Source organism: Alosa sapidissima, chromosome 10 (genome assembly GCF_018492685.1).
Source record: "Alosa sapidissima isolate fAloSap1 chromosome 10, fAloSap1.pri, whole genome shotgun sequence".
NCBI lineage: Eukaryota > Metazoa > Chordata > Actinopteri > Clupeiformes > Clupeidae > Alosa > Alosa sapidissima.
Window position 1 is genome coordinate 4,507,871 of NC_055966.1, and position 17,757 is coordinate 4,525,627.

Here is a 17,757-nt window from a genome sequence, read left to right on the forward strand (position 1 = left end):
TTATTACCATTGGTAGATCATAGGGTAGCTGTGATATAAATGCTGTGACGAAATTTGAAGAGTAAATATACAAACTTTATGTTGAAAGTGTAACCGCGATGTCCATTGGAATGCATTGAAATGAATGAAGTGCAGATCATGTAGCCCCCAACGTGACGTCATCACCGTATTGCGAAAAAAAACCCACTAATACTAAAAACGACATAAACTGGCATTTAACACCATTTGGAGACATTTTAAAAAATGAGATACATATATTGAGCGCTTTACGTACCCATTAATCAACAGTGGTGGTTAACCTGCAACACAGGCTTTAAGTGTTCATTCAAGTCCCAGTCCCAGTCTGATCACGCACTGTGCAGCAGGCTGCTGTTCTGAGCCGGGCCAATTTAAGAGTGCAGCATGTCCAGGTGTAAATCAGAGCAGAGTCCTGCACGGGTCCATTTTTTTAGACCCGCCCCCGCCCCCATCCGAGAAGTTCAGCACCAGATCCGACCTGTCACCTGTGGTGATATTAAAATTAAATCCGCACCCGCCCGGACCCGTTAATATTTTGCCAGTTACCCGACCCGTGCCCGCGATAAATCACACACAAGCTAAAATCATTCAAATGAATGTGCTTTATTTTTTCTCTCGCACAATTGAAGCACGTAAACGGCGACCTTTTTTTTTTGTTTTGTTTTACATTTTGCGTCAGGGATAAACCTTACAACAACGACACATAGCCCAAACCTTGCTGCATCAGAACATTATTCTACATAAAATGGACCAGTTAATGAAACAAAGAGAACAAGAAAAAAACAACCTGAGCCTGCCACTAGCCAACTTTACCTTGACTTCATCCATTGTAGCCTACTCTCTTGCGCTCCAACTACGAGACGGTTATATTGTTTAATGTTTTCACACATGGATGCATCAAACAAATAATTCAAAAGTCGCAGTACTGATGTGATCGGTCAAGTGTCGTTTCGTTGACTAAAACACATATTTGCGATATGGTAATGGTAAATTAGATATACAAATATTTCACATATTTTTCAATGATGTTTTATTTCTATAGACCCTTTCAAGAGAGTTCCATTATCAGCATCATAGTTGGCCCCACAAGACTTCCTTTTTAACATTCCATATGTTATCTTAATGCAGAGGAAGTAGATTGGGGCCCAAATAGAACGTTCAAGCATTGTTTTTGTTTTTATTGTTGAAGGTTCTCATCGTATCCGCCAGCAAGTTCTTTTCCCGCCCGCATATTTTAGGGACGTCATAATTTACCCGTTTTAGCAACTTTTTTCAGAACGCATCATATTTACTAGGAAAGGGTTCTCAAGAACATTCGTTTGTCCTTTCCCCATCGTCATGGTTTCCATCACAATTGACTTTACATGTATGACATGTATACACGTCACATAGATTATGGTGTTATGTCTACTGTATGGTAGTTGTGAACAAGATATCCTTCAGGACATCACAGTAAGTCAATGGGCACATTCAAAAATGCAGATGGAAACTCCTTTTACTGTCTATGGGAAACTCCCTGAAAAAAATCCTAGCAAACAATCTCAAAGGCACATGACTTGAGAAAAACAGATGAGCAAGACCTTGGAAGCTGATCAAATCTTGATGCCCTGGAATTAGAGCTCCCCCTACTGGACCAAATGCCATGACTGACTTCGGAATACTTTCGAGACTTCAAAACAGAGGTTAAATTCAACTAAGGTCATTTATAAAAGGTGAAACGTGGGAGGACATCTCTAAAATAAATTTAACACGGTCACGGCAGGAAACACCCATCTCTCCCACAGAGCTAAGAGCTGCTAGTTAAGACACAACATTGACCTAGTTTCACTTGCAGCAGCTTTGCACAAATTATTGTTGTCACAGCACATTATTATTTTTTACAGATTGTACACTCACAATAATCTTTTACAGCATCATTCTACAGTTCCCATAATGTGTACAGTATATACATCAGTCACTTATAGCACTGCAGCATATACTAGCCTTCAATCTGTGTTTTACTGAAGGCTTTCAAAACAAAAACTAATCTCCCCATTGGGGATTGACCTACAGACGCCAACATATCATTAAAAAGTTGAGCGCGCACACATACAATTCACTCAACAAATTCAATTTGATGCTAAAAAAATGTTAAGTGAATATCTGTATGTAAGCGCTAACTTTCTCTGTAGATATTTTAACTGTACAACTGAACCCAGCTGGTGTAGATGTGCATATCTCCAGCCATGTCTCAGACAGTATAAAGTGCTTCCATTTGAAGTGTGTGTGTGCAAGTGTGTATGAGTGTCTCTCTGTGTGTGTGAAATGTTCTAGTATGTGTCCCTTGAGCATAGTGTTCAGCCCTTCCAGTCCCAGGGTATGCAGAGGTCCCCGTCCTGCATGACGGAGTAGAAGTGGGAGATGCGCAGCTGCAGGCCCTGCATGAGAGGGGAGCGGTCCTCCAGCAGCCGCCGGCAACAGGGGATCATCTGCCTGGACGACACACTGGGCTCTTTAGAGAGGCCCGCCAGAGACAGGTCCTTCACACAGGTGTCCACCACGTCCTCCTCTTCAGCCTCCAGCCTGAACAGAGGACAATACAATACAAGACAAGACACAGACACACAGACAAATGCCCAGAGTATGACATACTAATTCACAGTTAATAGAGACTGTAAATGTAACAAATAAAATATAACTCCAAGTGTTACCAGGGTTCAAGAAAAATGGAAGATATGCCCTTAGGTGGGAATAGGTTGAAGCTCACTGAGGAAATAGGACGCACACCAAATTCCACATTTCCACATGAAGCAGTTTTTGCTTTTTTGACATGGTGTGTAGATAATGTATACCAATTTTCATGACCGTTGTATGTAAAACTCTAATGAGATCGTTTAGTTTTACTTTTGAGTTTTTTGAAAATGGCGGGAACATTTTGGGGTGGAAAAGGACAAACGAATGGGCAGGGAGATGTTTACAAGGAATGAAGCAGGAAAATACTGTGTGCAATCCCCTGCAGTTCCTGAAATATGAGCTAGCAGCTAATGGCAGGTATTGTCAGCTGAATAGGCGCAAAGATAATAATGAGGAAGAATCCACACAAAACCAAAAGGGATCCAGTGACTTTTCTGTGATATTTTTTTTCTCTCAAAACATGTAACATTGCTATTGGTGGAACTAGTCTGATCCTCATTGCCCCATAAATCTCACCTATCGGATGAGAAAAGCAAAGTGTGGCCCAGTGCTGAAGGAGGTGTGTACTGTGAGGAGTGAAATAGGAGAAGAGTGTGGCCCAGTGCTGAAGGAGGTGTGTACTGTGAGGAGTGTGGCCCAGTGCTGAAGGAGGTGTATAGTGCGGAGAGGAGTGTGGCCCAGTTCTGAAGGAGGTGTGTAGTGTGGAGAGGAGTGTGGCCCAGTTCTGAAGGAGGTGTGTAGTGTGGAGAGGAGTGTGGCCCAGTTCTGAAGGAGGTGTGTAGTGTGGAGAGGAGTGTGGCCCAGTTCTGAAGGAGGTGTGTACTGTGAGGAGGAGTGTGGCCCAGTGCTGAAGGAGGTGTGCACTGTGAGGAGGAGTGTGGCCCAGTGCTGAAGGAGGTGTGTACTGTGAGGAGGAGTGTGGCCCAGTGCTGAAGGAAGTGTGTACTGTGAGGAGGAGTGTGGCCCAGTGCTGAAGGAGGTGTGTAGTGCGGAGAGGAGTGTGGCCCAGTTCTGAAGGAGGTGTGTACTGTGAGGAGGAGTGTGGCCCAGTGCTGAAGGAGGTGTGCACTGTAGAGAGGAGTGTGCTGCTGTAAAGTTTAGTGTCCACTCACTGGTCCCGGCGTCTGTGGCGCTGTCGAGCCTCATTGGCCTGCGCCTGGAAGAAGTTACGTAGCTGGACTGGGTCACAGATTGCTGGGATCATGAAGTGACCCATCTCATGCAGGCCAATGCTGGAGCGTCCACTAAACAGAAAGGAGAAAACATGGAAATAATATAAAGAGAGAAGACTGGAGAGGTAAATAATACAAGATTTTTCCACACATGAACCAACATCCCTCATTTAGGCACGTTTACATGGACACTTCTATTCCGATTAGAAACGGAATAACGGCTCAATCGGAATAAAAATGGTCATATAAACACCTCAATCGGAATGAAAATTCCTAATCCGTTCCTGTTCCGATTGAACAGCATGTGTACGGTCATTCGGATTGACCGCTGCATCTTCTCAATGAAAAGTAGGCAACAACGGCTATTCCGATCAAAGATTGTAAAGGGGTCATTCCACGTCAGTTCAACCAGGGCCCACGCACTTAGGTCTCAAAAAATTCTGAAAAAATTACCAGGTGTACCTATGTTACCCAGGAGACACACTGTAAAATTACTGTTATGTAAGATCAATACTTTCCAAGATACAGACAGTTTTACAGGGGGAGGGGGGTGTCGATTTTGTTCGGCCTCTTTTTTTTGTCAAAGTTCACAAGCCCACAGCGCAAGAACTAAACCATATAGGAGGCTCAAATTTTCCATGCATGTCTTCTGAAGGCTTAAACAGAGCCCATCCAAAAACTCCAATAAAATTTGTATCAACTTTGAGGGACAGCTATGACCATGCAGGATTATCCAGACCAAACGTGACGATTTTGCTACATACTATTCCTATTTATGTACCAGCATGCAAAATTTGAGCCTTCTACATGGTTTAGTTCTTGCGCTGTGGGCTTGTGAACTTTGACAAAAAAAAGAGGCCGAACAAAATCGACACCCCCCTCCCCCTGTAAAACTGGCTGTATCTTGGAAAGTATTGATCTTACATAAGAGTAATTTTACAGTGTGTCTCCTGGGTAACATAGGTACACCTGGTAATTTTTTCAGAATTTTTTGAGACCTAAGTGCGTGGGCCCTGGTTGAATTGACGTGGAATGACCCAAAGTGCTTGAGAGCACTTCATTGGAATCCCATTTAAACACACGGCACGTTTTTTTTTAATCGGAATAGCTTAATCGGAATGACAAAAAAACTGTCCATGTAAACGTGGCTATTGCCACGGTGCCACAAAAAACCTCTTTGAGGTGGTTGGAGTGCGTTCAGACATGTTTTCACATGGATGTGGTCAGTATTAGCACTATCACTGAAGTAGTAGCGCACACAGTGCAGTTGTCACCTCTCCAGAGTCATGGTGAGCCCCTGCAGACTGCGCGGGTGCAGAGCCAGCCTCTGGGGCAGCAGCCTCTTGTGGAAGTGGCTGAGGGTGCTGTAGTGGTCCTCCAGGGGCAGCACCGGGCCCAGATGCTCCACGTGGATCACCTGCACACCCCCCAGCAGCAGGCTGATGCGCTCCTTCAGCCACTCCGTCTGCTGGAACAGGCTGCGATAACTCGGCAGCCGCTCAAAGAGCTGCACAGGCGCACAGACACAAACAAACATGCACATGCACACACACACACAGACACACACACAGACATACACACACACACACACACAGACACAAACACAAACACAGACACACACACACACACAAACAGTCGGTGAGTATAAGTACAGTAAAAGCATGACACAGGTCTTTTATGATAGCACACACAATATTATCATGAAACAGTTTTGTGTCCAATCACTCTACAGTGTCTGTCACAGAATAAGCTGGAGCCTCATTATGACAAAAGCCTTACTTTGGTCCAGTGGTGGTGGACATCCATGGTTCCCAGCATGACGTACCCTGAGGCATTCATCCCTGACTGGTCGCTGTACAGTATTGTGTGCCCTGGTAAGTAAACAATGAGAACAATACTCATGTGCTGCCCTGCATATTGGTACCACTGCTTCTGAATCTGAAATCGACACAAACATTTTCCAGCCTAGGTCACACCTTCATTTGAATTCATTTCTGGAAGTCTGTCAATAAGTTTTGGACACTGTTTCATTATTTGAATGAGCATAATATACAGAGCTCATTGACGTTGCATGGGAGCGGACTCTTTGCCCATGACTGGGCCTTACCCCTGAGCTGGCGCAAGGCCTCGGGGCTCTGCAGGGCGAGGCGGCTCAGGCTCTGGAGCTGACAGCAGCGGTGGGCCATACCCCAGCTCCGCTGCCACCTACACAACAGCACACCAGCACAGACACTCACTTCTCCATTGGGTCCAAAGGACATGTACACAGGAGGACACCTAGTTCCGAATGGTAAACCTAGCACACAGCCCTAGTCACCATATAAGTTGATTAAGAGACAGAGAAAGAGAAAGATACAAATGAGGCACCAATGCCGAGCCCTAATGGAAGCGAGAGATAGAGTACTCAAGAATACACAACACGTAGGTTGGAAATAAACATCAACCACGAGGGAAGGAAGGTGGCTGTGCTGACTTTAGTCATATAATGTCATGTTATTACAGTATAATTACATGGCATTATATGTAGTGTTGTGTAACATTATTATTAGTGTTGGAAGTAGAAACGCAGCTTTGTAATATGTAACTAGAGCACAGGAGCCACAGCCATTTATAAGTTACTGGTGGGAGGTTCTCACCTGATGTCTGTGAGGCCCAGGTTTTGACAGAGCTCTGTCTTGAGCCTGTGCAGCTCATCTCTGCGTGGCTGACTGGCCTTCTGCTTGCGACTAGCTTCAGCCTCGTTGTTCCTCAGCCACAAACTGGGGTGGGTACACAAAGAGAGCTACATGCACATGAAGATTGTCTCGCAGTGCTTAAAAGAATAAAAAATCTTCTGATACAAGCAACAGAATGTAGTTAAAGGTGCAGTTCATGATTTGATTTTACAAAAGGTTGTTGAAATCTGAGCTCAATAACCAATCATATTAAACCCCTCTCTTCTGTGCATTTCTGTTGGTTGACTGCATATGGCTCAGCCCAAATCATTACAACCAAACCCCCTTATATTTGTTTCCCATTTACAGAGCCACGAGATGTACGAAAGAACGAAAGTGAAAGTGTTGAGCCTAAAGCCCAAGGTGTGTTCAAATTCAGCAAACGGAGGCAAAAGTTTGTAACTATTAGAACATTAGGAACATTCATCTCTGTTTGTAAAATTTGAACCCACTTCAGACTTTATGTAGCCTGACGAGCCAGACCCACATCAAGATGTAGGGTCTGGGAAGATACCATTGGCAGTGCTCAATCCGAGGGGCGGGATAAACGGTTGTCTTTCAAATGTCCTGCACGCAATAGGATAGCGATACAACTCATGATACAACTCGAGTCCCATGCATTTTCCCACCAGCGAAGCCGCAGAACCATCGCCAACTCTATACACGATGTGATTGGTCCGATAGAAGTTTCATTTTTCCAGCTCGCAAGCCAACAGAGTTGCTAGACTACCCTGGCTGCAAATTACATTTGCTGCCACTAGTGTGCGTCTAGATTTCTAGGCTAGACTTTATGCTCAACATACCACTAATCTCGCTTCTTAGTCCCCCCTGGACTGTGTACGAACACCTTCTTTTAGAGCAAACACTGAAGACAAACCAAGGGGACTTTAAGAAGCAATTTGCAGAATTTGACAAAAAGTGTATAGGAATAGAATTGCACACTGCAACTTTGGACAGAAGTAAGCAACAGAAATAACTGATGGACTTCCCTTTGGGACAACCCAGATCAGGCATGCTTGATGCCAACCATATGGCAGTAAGACGCATGACTGACAGCTACATACCTTAGACTGGGCTCTACTTTCTTGGCATGCTGCAGTTCCTCCTCTGGGTCTCTGAAGCCAGTGAAGGTATAGTAGCTTTTGTCCCATTTGATGGGCCTGTAGAAGGGTGTGGCTCCGCTGGGCACAGCACTGGGACTGTGCTGACCACTGGCTTTGAGGCCCTGCATGTGCTCCACGGACAGGCTGCAGGACTGCAGCACGTTCAACACAGTGCTCAAAACATCCTTAGTCTGCAGAGTGAAGCTCACAGAACGAAACCCTGGAAAGTACACACATGCACACACCATGTACTTGAATGTCACCAACTGTTATACTTAAAAGACAATATCTAATAGTAATCATATCACCTTACTTATTTCCCATAAACTGAGAGTGCTATTCATTACTAAGCTGACTATTCATTACTAAGTTTGAAAAAAAAAAAAAAAAAAAAACACCTGGTAAAAAGCTCAGGTAATAGTCTACCTTTTTTTGGTACCTTTTTGTGTCCGTATCCCTCTAAATCAAACAACATTAAAGTTGTCGGACAACAGTAGTCTACATGAAATTAAATAAGGAGTGCAGTACCTGAGGGAAGGAGCTCTTGCTCTATGTCCGCTTTCGCCCTGGTGTCGCGAACATAAAAAGTTAGTTTTGTTGGTTTGACAGACCGTGCTCCTGGTTTTGTGAGATTTTCTAAGTATCCATTTAGTCTCTTCAATGAGTTTTCATTTACCTCCTGAAATACAAACAAAAGCAAACAATGCATCATGATGTTTCACAGCAATGGCATGCTTACATGTGAATGATACTAGGCTGCCCCATTTTCCCAGTATTCAAACTCACCCTCTCCTTGGGATGCTGGCCAAAGAAGTCTGGGTGCACTGCAAAGTAGAAGGGCCGCAGAGCATTAATAGCCTCTGCCCCAGAGAGACCTCGCTTCTGGATAATATGTGTTGCAGCATATTTATTATCCACCCTTTAACAGAATTCACAGTTTAAATTACATGGAAAAATGAAATCCAAAATAGTAATTCCTAGAGAGGTAAGTCAGCTCCACTGCAAAACATTATAAGTAATCTAAAAAAAAAGGGCAAGTGCTAAGATATATTTAAGACAGTTAAATAACCCTTTAATCTTGGACCCAATTTATCAAAACACTAGCATTATTATGAATTGTTGCGATGTCAAAGAGCAAACAAATACATGAGATTGATATGGCTTAAACAATCTAGACTATCTAAACAAATCTAGTAGTTCTAACGTTAACTCGAGAAAAAAATTTTTTTTTGCTTGTTTGTTTGTTTAACCTAACTAGTCGCCTACCTTATAGCGCAACGTAGCATGGAGGTCATCGACATTACATTCGCCAGTTTTGATCAGCACAAGTGTCATCCACAGGTGCAAATAAACCGCTATGTTAATACGGTGTAAACCCAATTCAGATTGTAGCGACCCCCAGAAGTTGTTTCACTGAGGTTTCAAGGGAAACACACCAAGCAAACTCGCAGAATATTCAAGTCAGAACCAGTCTGAAAATAGGTCACCGTTATATGCCCATGTCACGCACGCATTTTCAAGAACACTAGACCTAGCTTACACTTTGCTAGCAACGTAAACAACACTGACACTGACACTACTGTCCTCTAACACCTCCTTTAACGCCAGAGACGTTTTATGTTGAGGAATGCATCCCGTACAAAAGGAAAATCATACAGTTCAATAACTTTGGGTTTAGACCCGAATAACAAGATTATCATCCCACATTACATTCATTGCGAGCCAAAAATGCAGTCACTTAGTTGACTAGCTAGCTACCACAGTTCTTTCAAATCTGAGTTGTTGGTGGAGGGCTGAAGGTAAACACAACATTAGAAAGGCTATTAACCTCACACCAAAATTCAGATTGTTATTTGACAAGTACAAAAACGGTTACAATATGTACATGTACAGATACTAGTATTAGCTTGATGCAGTAAATACTTTCAATGCAACCAATATTTAAAACGCCTGCTTCTTGATTACGTCTCCACGATATATCGATATGAAGCCAGGCAAGAGCAATCAATAGACTACCCGAGAGACCGGAAGGGATTTTTTTAATTTTAAAAGTTAGCGTTCGAGTGGAGATCTATCGCCATCTGCTGGCTAGTTAAGAAACAAGTAAGTTTCCAACATTTCAAATTACAGTCTGTTCATTTTCAAAATAATTGTTTCATATTTAAGTACATTGATAACACATAAGTCTCCTCTTCTAAAAGTCCAGGCATAATATTTTGCTTTTTCAGTAGCTGGGCCCAAGTTGTGGAACAACCTCCCATTTCACATTAGATCTACATCAACTATTGGTGCTTTTAAAGCCAAGTTAAAAGAACATATGCTATTAATGGCTTTTAAATTAATTGTGGAATGTAATTATAGGCTATATATATATGAACATATTATTTTAGTTTTATTTTCCTGTTGTGCTTTTTTGTGTGTCTTTTAAATTGTGCTATTTAAATAAACTTGACCATGACTATGACACTAGGCCTAATGTATTTTAAATGGGCAATTGTTTTCAGACCCTTGGGGATCGGGAGTCCTTCATTCAGGAAGTATGAAGACATCCCTGAAAGATGTTGAAATGTTATCAGGTGAGTTATCTCTCATATATAGCCTATATTTTTCTCAATAAATCAAGTATTCTCAGCGCTCCCACATCACCCTTTTTCGTTGTTCTTTAGTGTGATGCCTTTTACATAAAAATGCCCAAAATAAATGACTTTTTGTCAATATTACCTTTGGTCTATGTTACCATGTTGCAGTGAGTACCGGTATGTTATTAGAGTGCTAGTATAGAACCATAGATATAAAAACTGACAGAACCACATGGCTCATTGTTGTGCTTAGTACATGAAACCTCATGGTGTGACACCAAAATCATATTTGTATGACAGGGTTTTCTCATCACACCATATATGATTTATTTGTCACACTATAGAAACTCCTACATAAATGTTTTTTCCATAACTAATAGTTAAGTTTAATGTATATTTTATCATATTTAATTTTTTTTTTAAAAATGTCTCTTTCTCCATGTGATTCGTTGGATTTTGTTGATTTGAAGATCACATGTACTTCTTTGACACATGTAGATTTGTGTTATCAGGGGAGAACGGAATCTGATGAGGCATTTATGAAATGAGAAAGTTAGCCTTGGATTGTGTCATCTTCAGTGCAAAACTAATTCAATAGGCCTAGCCATTTTGCGCATTCACATAACACTGTCTCATCAAATACACTGACTTATCTATCACTTAGGCTATGAATGGGAGGACACTTTGTAACGCGTTATGCCATGAAAAATATGGATTCCTGCGCCGACAACGCCGTGCGCTTCGAAACCTATTTTGCGCCATTGTGAACATGCTCCTACTACACAGAATGCATCCAGCCCTCATGGTCAGCCCAGGGGCGGAGCCAGAGGGGTGGCTCGGTGTGGCACAGGCTACCCTTAAAATTCGATTGGCCACCCAAGGTGCCACCCCATAATCCTAGTCTATGGTTGGCCATTATGACGGTCTAAGACGGGACCTTTCTTGATGCACCTGCAGCCTAGTTTGAAGTGTCAGACAGACGTCTGAAAGTGGCAAACACGCTTGCCATTATACATGACTTATTGTTTTTAGCATGTGAGTTTAGGCCTACAGGCTACTGCTTGTGCTAACACGCAAAGATATCTATTTACCTATCGCATCTGCCAGTGCCTATTTATCTAATCACACACACAAGTTGCGTCTGTTGAATCACGTCATCTTAGACTAATTTTCCTACCTGTTTATTTTACCTAGCCTACCCTGCCAACATTTACTAGGTCATTAAGTGTTAACTGTGGGCCTAAAAGCATTTAATTATAATACCGTCCTAATCAAGGTTTGAAAATCGGAGGCTCACAGGCTACTGTGACCTTGGTGCCCCCTTCTTTCAATATTCTTTGCATCCAACTAATAGCGATGTTAAATTAAACGATGTTAGCCACTAGTTGCTGTGGTAAATGGTTCGCGAGAAAAGTAACTTTAATTTAATCATATGATTATACAGTTCTGCGCCCTTCTCCCTAACCATTCATCTCGGTGGAATGCTTTGCGAACTCTTCCCATATAGCCTACAAACAATACATACAAACCATATATCAGAATAAACAGCGGACCTTACCGAACACAAAGGTGTAAAGCATCCCCCTGTACAGATAGCCATTCCAGAGTAATCCGGTTTTGAATTTGCAGCAAATTTCTACATGTCTCCAACTTTGGGCTTTACATTTCATAGCAGGCCAAATAAAATAGATTAAATATAGCCTAGATATTTGTAAATATTAAGATCAGATGATTTACAGTTCTATGTAATAGGTCATAATTCATGTTTTTGGTCATGTTTCGTACAGTGATGCAGGTCTACTGTAGCCTACTGTTCATCAAGCTCACGCATTATAAACACTCGTCGCATAGGCTAGGCTAAGCGATTTGAATTCTGGTGACCATTCAACCAGTCAAGGATTTGTTGTGAAATATTTAAATTTTGGGAAGTTTTTGTAGCTTAGGCTAAACTGTATGTTTCTTTCGTCCCCCATGACTGTTTTATTCGTCCCGACCAGGAGGGATAAATGAAACATTGCGCACGTTCAACTTTTGCTTAAATATATTCTGAACGGTTTTGTTCAGAGCTGAAAGTGCAACTGTATTTGACAAAAGACAGATGTAAGTTATTGCTAGTGACAAAATATTAACTTTCGGTGTGGTCTCTTTGCAAATAATGTTTAATTAAAAAGTATTTTGATCGTCCCAGCTGTCCCCTATAGTCCTATATCCAAGGGGAATATTCTCACCCCTATGTATTGCCACTCTGTTTCGAGGGACAAGGGGTAGGCTAGGGGAAGGGGAAGGGGAAGATGGAGAATGACAAATGGGATTGAGCCTTAGGGTCTGTAGCATTATGAATGTAACATTATGTTTAGATTAAGGTTAGTCTTTAATTGGTGTTTATTTCATTCATGTTTCATACAAAAGTATTTTAAGCATTTAGTTGAGAGGTGTTTGTTGATTTTGGATGACTTTGTTATAGCTCTTTGCCAGCTCAGACAAAAAAAGCAGGTCAAATTATTTTAACAGCTACAGAAAAAGATGGCCATAGATAACCATATAATAGAATAGAATATATTTTAATGTCCCCATGATGGAATTTGTTTTAGCACAGCATAACCCATTAATAGACAACTTAGATTTAATATGTTTGTTTATTTGTATTTGCATTTTATTCAAATACAAAGACATTGTATGTGAGAGTATGGTCTTTGCCCTTCAATTGATGAGTATGGTGTTTGGTGCATGGTTTTCCTAATGTATTTGTGCTAATTTAACATCTTGAGCCTGTTTCTGTTTATCTGGATGTTTTGCCTCATGCCACCCTTGAATTAATCAGTGCCCCACTATGGCCACCCTTGTTAAAAATGTCTAGAATCGCCACTGGAAATCTCCCTTAGGCTATTTTCCATGTTCAATGTTGACAGCTATGGAACGAAAGAAAACGTTATATGGCGACAGAAATCAACAATTAAACAAGCCACTTTGATTTTTTGCTGTTTTCATGAATACAAAAGTTGGGTGACCCCCCTCCTAGACAAAAAAAAGTTGGGTGACCCTCCCCTCAACAAAGAATAAAAAGACATGACCCTCCCCTATTTTCCTCCGGTGGCCCCTTCAATAAATAACGAACAGTCCCTTACTCTGAGTTCAACACCCCTTGGGTCTAGTTCTCCTAACGAACAGTCCCTTACTCTGAGTTCAACACCCCTTGGTTCTAGTTCTCCTAGAGTTAAACGTACATCCTTTTTCCTTATGTTTAATACATTCATTCTCCTTGCATTTTGTGTACATCCACCTATATCCGTGGAGTTGGCCAGATGTTTGTAACTGTTACCGGCTATCCCATGTGCCAGACCAAATTACAAGACTTCAAAATTAATTTTAAATGTCGTATGGAAACAATATAATGGTGACGACTTGCAAGCAAAGCAGCCTTATAATGAAGACCTAGATTAAAATATAGTACAACTGACTCCTGTACTGTAGTCATTTCTCTAGCTGTCACTGTCTTCAGTATGCCCCAGGCTACATCAATATACTACAGGCTTGTTGTGAGTTATAGCTTGTTGTGTGTTGTGAGCAAGAGTTGTGCATGCTCACACGAAAAGGTTTGCATGAGCACCGAAAACTTTCATGTGAAAGTTTTGCGTGCACACATGAAAGTTTCGTGTGAGCACTTGAAACTAAACTTTATATATATTTTTTTGCTCATGTCCTACTACTTCTACTACTACTACTAATAATAATAAGTCTTCTCTTCTTCCGTAGGCCTATTTGATGTTCTATTAAATGCAATTTAAGTGTAGTGCACAGGATCAGAGTCTGTGCCAGAGATCTCAGATATTGTTCTTGTTCGTATGCTCTTGTGGCTCCTATACTCAAATCCTCCTATACACATTCACTCTTTCTCATTTCTGTCTGTCTAAAATGCTGCTTCTTGGATAGTGCAAACTGCTGTTGGATTTTCTGTACACATATATCAACTACTTAATCTAGTCATACACTTTCAATCATTTTTACCATGCACATGTTCTGCTTTGTGCTAGAATACTGCAGCTTCTTTTGTCTATATTACTTGGCCTTAATTTAAATTCATCTGTTAGATGATAATTGTGCATCACATCTGCCTTCACATGATGAAAAGTGACCATAACAAATGGCACATATAATCTAACAAAATCTACTTTCATGTGACAATGTTGACAAATTAGAATAATTATTAAAACAATTATTTTCACTTAACAAATAAATCTATTTTCATAAGAATAAAGTTATCTAAACAATTCAAATACTTTCCTCAGAAGAAATCCCTCAATTCCACTGACACATTGACATGTCATGATTATGACACAGGGGGAATTAACATTAAGATTTTAAACATTACAAATATATAAAGCTAATCAGAGACTGTCTGGAGATGAAATGTGGTGAGTGATCTCTTCATATTGCCTAATTTGATTATATTTGAATATATGTTTGACAGTGTGGACAAAAATGCACAGCTGTGAAATCCAAGCATATGCATATGTCATGTGGAAAACAATCTTGCTGATCATGAGATATTTTAAAATGTTGCTTTTGATTAAAAAAAAGTCTCTTTTTAATCATGTTTAAAGCATTTGAATGCATTTTTATTATTTATATGATTTGGTCCCAAATTTGATCAAATAATTGAAATGGAGAATTATTTTATTGTTAATCTGACATTTACAATGAAGAATATGCTGGACATGTTTAGTCTAATTTCGGAAGAATCATGCACAACTCCCACACCCACATATACTCTAAAGAGAATAAAACATTCCAATAGAAAGACATTCCTCGTTGTATTTGTGTTGAGCTGTTCAGAGGGAGACATGTAAGAGTTTTTAGCAGCCTTAAAAAGATACACATTTATTTTAATCACCAGACACGTGTTCACAGTAAATAGACTTTTTTTTTAAAATTGGTTAGCAGTTTATTTACATGTCCCTTTATATGTCATGTCTCTGGCTGTGTGCTGGTAATGTCTCTCTCTAGCTGAGAGAGTCTATTCAATGTATTTTGCAGGGAGACTCATTTGCAGCAGATGTGAGCCTGTAGTGCTGTGCTTGCGTTGCGTGTGCTCACAGCAATCACTGTCAGCTCGTTGAGGAAGGCCAGCAGCGGTGTCAGTGCGTGTGGTGAGGTGTGACCCTGGTGTTGTGAAGAAGCCGTGCCTGACACCATCTCGGCCTGATTCACAACACCAGCTGCCCCACGCCACCCTGGAGAAGGGAGAAGGGAGTGAGTGCCTCTTCTAACAGCTCCCACATCCTCCACAACTCTGGATCTGGACGCTTCACCAGCTGCAAAAGAAACAAGCAGAAGACATTAGTTTGCTAGAGGATATTTTTACCCTTACCCCCATATGGAAATGTGTGTATACATGTCTCTCTGTACATGTTTGTGTGTGTGTGTGTCCAGTCACATAACTTATTTTCAGTTATACAGAGGAAAATATATTAAATTCCTTCTACCATTGGCTGGAGTCTTCCAACAGTGGCAAATCCACAACCAAGTCTAATTAACACAATACAACATGACTGGATACAACAGCACTGCACAATTGGCTTAAAAAGTATGAGTTTACAGATTTACTTCAAATTGTTGTATATCCCCTTTCATTATCAGTTCTCCGCTGATGGCACTTCATTGCAGAAAGTAAACTCAAATCTAAAGCACACATTTGTCAAATCAGGCCAATATAGTCAAATCAGGCCAATATACGCTTTGATCTCTGGCAACCCTTAATCTTGTGAATAAACTTCCACCTTTAATTACTATATGGGTAAAGCTAATTTTCCTCATCGTAAATCTGAATTACTTATGGCTCGTCTTGCTCCACCCATTTCCCTCACTGTCTCTCTCTCTCTCTCTCTCTGCTAATCCCTTCTGTGATGAAAAAGTCACACAAGCACATAATGTCCGGGCAAAACATTTCTCTTAATCCTCTTTTATCAGCTCTGTTGCCCTTTCTGCTCAATCTAATTGCAACAAAGCCCACATCAGGACTTTTGTGCCAAGAACTTCTTTTAGGGTTTCAATTAAAGCAGCTGGGCAGCGGGTGAGGTGCTTGGACATCTGCCAGTGTCCTTCAGATGAAGAATGTCACTGCACTTAATTGGCAGGAGCACAGTCTGCCATGCCAGAAGAGACACAGAGAGAGAGAAGAAAAACACTGAAGACATGCGTAGCAGGAACTATGGCTATGTCTGCCCCCTATTAAACCTCCTGTCAGGGACAACAATAGAAGGCCGCACATCAGCACTGCCCCCTGGTGTTGGGTGGAGGGCGCCCACTAGTAAAACAGATGGCCTGTGAAAGGTTAAGTTACTGCTACCTTGGCTATGGCTCTATAGTATGTTTCAATGGCTTCCACTGACAACGTTCTGGGTTTAAAAATCATTATATCTCCCCTAAGGCATTACAAGAGCCACATAATCTTACCGTGCAAAGTTCATACAATCATCTGCATCTTTTTTATTTGAAACAGATATCTGCTTCTCATTGTTTTTTAGCTTTTTTGTCTCAATACTTCTGTAAGACTGTATATGTACTGTATACTGTACCCTTACACATAGGATGACATCTTCATATCTTAGCCATAATCTTCTTGTGATGTGTTGTATAATTTCACCACAAATCACCACAGCCATTTTGTGCTGTTTCACAGCGTGACATGTGCCATGTATATATTTGGTTCCGTGGGAATAAATAAAAAATACAGTTAATACCTTCTCTGTCCTGTTGCCACCCTATTCTGTTTTCTTCTCACTACACTACTGCCTTAACAGAAATACTTACTTCCATGAATGTCACACAGAGTGAATAGAGTGAGACTTACACGACCTACACAACCTACAAGACCTACACGAGCCCTGCCTGTATGGATGCCACTGTGGAGTTTGGCCTCTTTCTCCACATCACACCGTCTGACAGAGACACAGTCAATAGTGTCTGGAAGTTATCAGCAGCTTATTTGCAGTTCACACACAACCACATACATCCTGACAGAAGAGTTGAGGGCAGAGAGAAGAGAACTATGGGCCCTCTGACAGGTGACAGGCTCTGTTTATTGTGGGTGAGTGGTTCGCTAAATGCTGGCCTGCACATTAATGGCTGCGCTGTGTAATTAAAGCTTTCAGTGAAATTACCCTTCGAGCCTGAGCTCCACTCCCTTGGCATGGAGGTGACTGCACCCTCCAGCCAGAGTCTCAGGCCATGGGCAGAAATTTTGTGCTGATGGACGCGCCCATCCCTTTTCTCGGCGTCCAGACAGCTGTGCTTAGCCAGCAGAATGCCTGCAGGGGCCAGGGGGTTCTTTGCTTACCATGGAGAAGGAAGCAATGGGCTCCCAATAACACCCATCCTCTCAGATCAATCATGCTCCCCTCAGTGAGCAAGCCACCGGCAGCACCAGGATCCACAGCGTAACCAGCAGCGCGTGACTGCAGACTAAGGGTGCAGAAGACACTAGGAATGGTTGATGTAC

General features: G+C 41.5%; 1 protein-coding gene and 1 long non-coding RNA gene across 2 annotated transcripts; one reads left to right on the forward strand and one right to left on the reverse strand.

The window, feature by feature from the left end:
• Positions 1 to 1,206: 1,206 nt before the first annotated feature.
• Positions 1,207 to 9,654, reverse strand: tcaim (T cell activation inhibitor, mitochondrial). The gene is made up of 10 exons (XM_042107731.1): positions 8,947 to 9,654; positions 8,467 to 8,599; positions 8,209 to 8,359; positions 7,642 to 7,900; positions 6,500 to 6,622; positions 5,971 to 6,068; positions 5,643 to 5,734; positions 5,138 to 5,370; positions 3,804 to 3,935; positions 1,207 to 2,580 (listed from the first exon to the last, which is right to left on the reverse strand). The coding sequence occupies exons 1-10, from the start codon at positions 8,979 to 8,981 to the stop codon at positions 2,355 to 2,357; spliced, it is 1,482 nt and encodes a 493-aa protein (XP_041963665.1). The 5' UTR covers positions 8,982 to 9,654; the 3' UTR covers positions 1,207 to 2,354.
• On the forward strand, positions 6,038 to 16,966 carry LOC121721107. The gene is made up of 3 exons (XR_006034743.1): positions 6,038 to 6,153; positions 10,185 to 10,256; positions 15,294 to 16,966. It is a non-coding gene; the product is annotated as an uncharacterized LOC121721107 (long non-coding RNA).
• Positions 16,967 to 17,757: the final 791 nt, after the last annotated feature.